Genomic DNA, 6374 nt, shown 5'->3' with positions numbered 1-6374 from the left:
CAGAGAGAGAGAAAGAGAGGAGAGAGAGAGCAAGAGAGAAAGAGAGAGAGCGAGAGCGAGAGAGAGAGAGAGAGAGAGAGAGAGAGAGAGAGAGAGAAAATAATGGGGAAGAGAAGATAGATTTAGAATGGTGGTTAGGGGCAGGAATTGGAGCAGTGAGATAGAGAAAGTGTGGAGATAGAGACAGAGAGAAAAAATACAAACAGAAAGAAGATGGTTTAGAATGAGGGGTTGTGAAGCAGAGCAAAGAGTGAGAGAGAAAGCGAGAGAGAGAGAGAGAGAGAGAGAGAGAGAGAGAGAGAGAGAGAGAGAGAGAGAGAGAGAGAGAGAGAGAGTATATAGACAGAAGATAGAATAAGAGCGAGAGAGAGAGAGAGAGAGAGGGGAGACAGAGCATTCATGTGTGTGTGTGTGTGTGTGTGTGTGTGTGTGTGTGTGTGTGTGTGTGTGTGTGTGTGTGTGTGTGTGTGTGCGTGTGTGTACATGCGTGTGCCTGTGTGTGTGTGTGTGTGTGTGTGTGTGTGTATGTGTGTGTGTTTGTGTGTCATTTGGTGACTCACCACAGTTCTCTTCGTCCGCCTGGTTTCCGCAGTCGTCCACCCCGTTGCAGTGCAGCAGCTGGGGAAGGCACAGGGTCAGGTTGCCACAGGGGAAGTAGCCCAGGGGGCACTGGCCCGGGCCCTGGCTCAGGCCCTGCTCCTCCGACACGTTAGACACACCCAGCACCACTACAAGGACAACAAGATACACATAGGCAGGCATTTACACACATAGGCAGAGACATACACATACACATACAGTACGTATACACACACAGTATGTACATGTACACTAGGGCTGGGCGGTATATCGTTAAAAAAACATGATAACGGTTTTCACCTACACAAGATTCACTTTTCGATGAAAGAAGGGTTTTTTAAGTTTTATTCCAAAAAAGTGATTAAAATAGAAATAGTGATTAATTCAAATTCAGGATTTTCTTCAGAAACATTGAGATGTGGGGTAAAATCGCTGCTTATCAAAACAAATCGTGCAGAGAACCGTGATATTAATTTTCATCAAGAAAACCGTGATACGCATTTTTTCCAGAGCCTCCCAGCCTTAATGTACACACACCTCCTCCAACATGTTATAGGTGCACCCATTACCAACACAGGAAAAATAAGTCGTACAAACAGTTACACACATTGGCAGACATGCAGATACAAGCACACACAAACTCACGCACGCACCCAGCTGTAACCTAAGGTGAATAACTTACTACTCACAAACACACAAATGTTGCCAAGCATCAATGGATAAGAGTGTGCGTGTGCGCGTGCACACACACACACACCAATGTTCGAGACTTTCATCCTATCACGGCAGGCACAAGTAAATGTATGAATGACAATCAACTGGTTTTATGCAAGTGATACCCATTCTCTCTCTCTCTCTCTCTCTCTCTCTCTCTCTCTCTCTGTTTTCCAACTTCCTTTCTCCTTCCATCTTTCCACACTCTGTTTACTCACTGCACCCCGGCAAACCTGCCACACTTCCAGAGAAATCCAGGCACCCATGCTGGCACCATGTACAATACGCCTACCTCTCCTACCCACGCAACACAAGCAACCTGTAAGAGCAAACACCAGGGAGAGAGAATACACACACTTCTTAAAGTGAAGTGTCCTAGCCTTGCTAGGATGAGTAACGTCCATTTGCGCCTGATGTATCCAATTACTAATTACACTTAGAACTAGTTATTGGATACTTTTTGGTGAAATCCGCAAAAAATGGGCGTTACTTGCCCTAGCAATGCTAGGGGACTTTACTTTGAGAAATACCCACTGTGACATGTCCTACAGGAAGTGAGCCCTCATGGGACCATCACCATCCAATGACAATAGAGCCGATGACAGATCATCTATAGCAGTTGACGGTGGACAAAACAGGTAATGTGGCTAGATAGTCCCTGCTACCTAGAAGGACGGTCCTGATGTTATGGAAGAGCGCTTCATGACCTGATAGAAAAGGATCATTGCCTTTGTGGCTTCACCTCAGCTTTCAGGCTTGTTCACGAAAGGTCTTCATGTAAGATGGGTTATTTTTATTCTGAATTGAAAGTACAGCAACTTGTTCGATTGCTTTATAGCTCTGTCCTCAGATGGATTCTAGTTTTTGTGGCACAGTTAAAGTCTCAGCAGGGTTTATTTGTGTACTGAGGCAATTTAGAGTAAAGCAAACAGTTTCCGTGGAATTTTCAGCGATGGAGCACCTTTTACTAAAATGCCATTGAAAAGAAGTGGGAACCAGACTGCAGGTAGATAAGGGACCATAGATTACACAGGCCGAAGGTACATAAAACTCTGGGGATTCTCTCTCTTTCCTCATTTCTCAAAGACTTCCTACTAGGGCTGTGCAATATCTCAAATGTATATAGTGATATAAATATAAGTTAGCTATCAAACTATATCAAATTTCACAATATTGAGTTGAAAAAATATTTTCTGTCATTTGTCTATACTGCCAAAAAGTAGGTTACGCTAAGCACAATACATTATCCTCCACTTGAGCCATTGCGAGCACAGAGCAGACTTGCTACACGCCAACACTCATGCAGAACACCACTGTGTGTTTCTCTATGGCCCTCCACTCACACTACTTTTACTTAAAAAAATATTGTCTAAAAATATTTTGATATCAATATTGACTGAAATAATTGCGATATTATTTTTTGTCATAATTGAGCAGCCTTATCTTAGTATGTCCACTTCCTTCCTTCTGGCCTTTAGATTAGAATAGATTAGATTAGATTAGATGAGATTACATAAGAATTAAATTAGATTGCCTTTATTGTGCCAACAGGGAAATTTGTTTTCACCACCGTTAGCCATGGGAATTCTCTCCAGTCAAAACAATGAGTCCTACTTGATAACGTTTCATTCCTCAACTATGGAACAGCGAGCTCACTCACACACACACTGACCTTTTGCCATGATTTGAATCAATATGTGTATTGCTTGTCCTGAATGCTAGGGGCGACAGCATGATAAAAGGCTGAGTGGTCATAGGTATGTGTCATAGGTTGTCAGCTTTGACAAGTCAGCTTTTCTGTCATTGTCTTCACCTGTACTAGATATACCAAGGAATTGAAATTGTGTTTCTCGCGTTCAGAGAAGCTGACATGGGGGACAAATGGGCCTGTTGTCCCAGGCCCAGGGAGAGAGGGGGCCCATATGTGGCTCCCCATTACATTGTATGTATTGAGAGGGGGGCCCTTTCAGATGATTTGTCCTGAGCCCAGTCAAACCTGTCCCTGCTTGGCCCTGCTCACTGTTACAATATGACAATACTGAGACAATATGTCTTGTAGGACTTGTATGTCTTGTAAGACAAGACAATATGTAATTATAAAAGGGATTCTCACCAACCATGCCATATATGTAACAAGTACAGGTACATGTATTAATACAAGGGGACCTGTCCATCTGGGCTGGATGCCCATGTTTGAATTTGGCCTGGGTCATTTCCCAATATTACCACATCTCTCTCACACACAATTCCTGTCAACATTTTCACCATCCCATCTAAGAACGGCCCAAAATGCCCACAAATATAATTAGAAGAAACATTTATTGCTAAAGCATGTGAGCACATCTTTCCCAACCATGAAGCACAAACATGTCCCTCTTTGCAGATGAGCAGTTTTATTAGTCTTTTCAGTAAATGCAACACTTAGATACGCTGTTCCCAGAAATCAATACTGCATTACTATGCCCCTGTACTATGCTTCTACTATACTTCAGTCAGCACAAAACTTTTTGCAAGTTTTGGAAAGATTGGTAAATGTCAGAGTGATTTGGGTTGTCTGAATAATGTGTTCTACAGCTCTGTCAATTTGTGGTATATTGGGCACCGTCCTCAATCCCTGTAAATTCAGCTCAATCCCTGTAAATTCAGCAGCAATGTTTCACAAGTGGTACGCCAACATTAGAGTTCTGTGGTACATTGAGCCATATCCACAAGCGTAATACACAGTGGTGTCCCTAGGTAAAATAAATAAATGAATAAAATGCCACTGTCACTATCAGCCCTGCTCAAACGCTCCCAAATCCCATCAGGAAATGATATTCTGACAGTGAATGTAGGTACACCGGCATCCATCTCCCAAATCTATCTCTTCATTCAAGACCTGCCACCTGTACACCTAGCTTATACTCCCAAAATAGGACCTGCCATCTGTAACGCCGTCTCCAAAATGTCAAACACAAAAACAGACTAGATGTATTAAGAAATACACACACATGCTACCCCCCCTTTTCTCTACTGCTCACAATGTTTCTTTCTCTCTCTCTCCCTCGACTTTTGTTCACTCGTCGCCTATATACACACATGCGCACATACGCACACACACACACACACACACATTTGATTTCTTTTATTTGGATCCAAGAGACAAGCAAGGCGTACAAGATCCAAACATTGTGGAAGAGGTCAAATGATAGGCTGACAGACTACATACCTATACCAGTACCTGTCTTGCTGTAGCATTAAACCTTGAAGGATAAACAAAACACCTTTGTCTCCATATGTACAAACTACCAATAACAGCTGAAACTGAACAGAACTTTGCCACACACACACACACACACACACACACACACACACACACACACACACACACACACACACACACACACACACACACACACACACACACACACTCACACCTGTAACCACCAGATTATGTAAGCTTTTCATAACATGTCCATAAAACAAAAATGACATGATTGACAGACACAAAGAATTCTTCAGTTCCATTTTCAAAGCCTGACATTTAACCAGGAAGACCCGTGTAGATTTGAATTCCTTGATACAAGGATTCTATTTGACACATGGATATAAATACTATTAAGTAACATGCTGTGAATAGTGGAATGATCTGATCACAGTGCAACACCACTGTAAATAATGTAGGATTGATTTTCTGTAATGCCACTTCTGATATAGGCCTAATCACTCAGATTCATTGAGCTCAGATCAATCGTATAGGGCCTAACTTTTTTGTTTGTTCCACATCGGCATGTGCATTATAGTAGAAGAGCAAATGCCTGCAGGACCCGTCATTCTCCAGAGTCTGCCAGATGTGCATTTGACTGGATAATGGGACTATGGAGATCGATTTTATTTAAACTGGACGTGATTCTCGCAGCGCAGTCAAGTAGGCTAATGAAAACATTTTAAAGGTTTTGTCGACATCAAACATAGGCTATAATGAGATGGGAAAAGGCAAACTTTTGACTAGACAGAAAACGAAAGCCACTTTGGAATTCTATAGGCTATGCACACAACATAATAGGCCTATGTATTATAATTGGGGGATTGACCTGTCGAGAGGTTTCCACGTCATCACCCCATCAGTTTACAACCTGCGTAAATTAGAACCGAAATGAACTTTCTGGCAACGTACAAAAAAACCGTAGGTCTACCGGAACCAAGGGCTCTCATTTTCTCGGAACCACAAATTGTTAAGGGTAGCCTACTAGTCGCTGGAGGTGCCTAGTCTCACTTCATATAATACCGCCTTTCTTCTTCAGGAGGACTGAACAAAACTCTGAACACTCGAATACACTAATTTGTAAAAAGGCACCAGTGGCTCATGAATTTGCCGCACGGATGCATTTAGGCTACTTAAAACAATGACAGCGACTATGTCCCATGATTACAAAGAGATAGACTGTTAATGAATAAATGTAGGCTAACACCTGTCCAGGAAGACATAGTCATGATAACGTGCGGTTAAGACATATGCGACAACATATTTCTTGAGGAATCACATTCGTTGACACCGCACATCTTCAATGTGGTTACACTGGAAGCAATGTCATAACCTTGTAACTGACGTAAAGCTAAAATGGAAAAGACTTACAGGCAGAACAACTTACCAGAGATGCCGTACAACATCATGCTGACAGTACCAGCGTGCATTGCCATGGACGAATTCTCCAGAAAGTGCGAGTTTTGGTTATCCGAATCTTATGCCACTTCGGTTCAGTAAACACCATGTACCAACACTGTAACTATTCACCGCCAAAAAAGGTTTGTTTCAACATCCACAATTCCAAACTACAAGAGCAGAGGAAAGAAGTGGATGGAACGTTTCTGTTTAGGACGGCAGCGCGCGCTGAGCAAGTCTGACCACACGGAGTGAATAAACCAAATAAGCGGCGAGGCGGTCAGAGCCACTGCTGCACTCACAGCGACTGTCCATTGAAAAATATGCAAAATATCACGGGAGCACAATGACACCCCTTCCCCTCTTCTGTACTACGTAACCGAATAGTGTGGTTCAGATATAAAAACAACACATCGTTTTTATTTAAATATTATTCAGA

The 6374-nt window shown here is 42.4% G+C and overlaps 1 protein-coding gene across 1 annotated transcript in view; it reads right to left on the bottom strand.

The window, feature by feature from the left end:
- Positions 1-5972, bottom strand: part of rxfp1 (relaxin family peptide receptor 1) — a 117236-nt gene extending 111264 nt beyond the window's left edge. The window contains exons 1-2 of the mRNA XM_063188496.1: positions 5925-5972; positions 561-728 (exon numbers count right to left, since the gene is read on the bottom strand). Coding sequence (XP_063044566.1) covers positions 561-728; positions 5925-5967 — 211 coding nt within the window. The 5' untranslated portion in view covers positions 5968-5972. The remainder of the gene's footprint in view (positions 1-560; positions 729-5924) is intronic.
- Between the last annotated feature and the right edge of the window lie 402 nt (positions 5973-6374).

Source organism: Engraulis encrasicolus, chromosome 22 (genome assembly GCF_034702125.1).
Source record: "Engraulis encrasicolus isolate BLACKSEA-1 chromosome 22, IST_EnEncr_1.0, whole genome shotgun sequence".
Taxonomy (NCBI): Eukaryota; Metazoa; Chordata; class Actinopteri; order Clupeiformes; family Engraulidae; genus Engraulis; species Engraulis encrasicolus.
The sequence above is the reverse complement of the archived record's forward strand: the minus strand, read 5'-3'. Positions and strand labels throughout refer to the sequence as shown.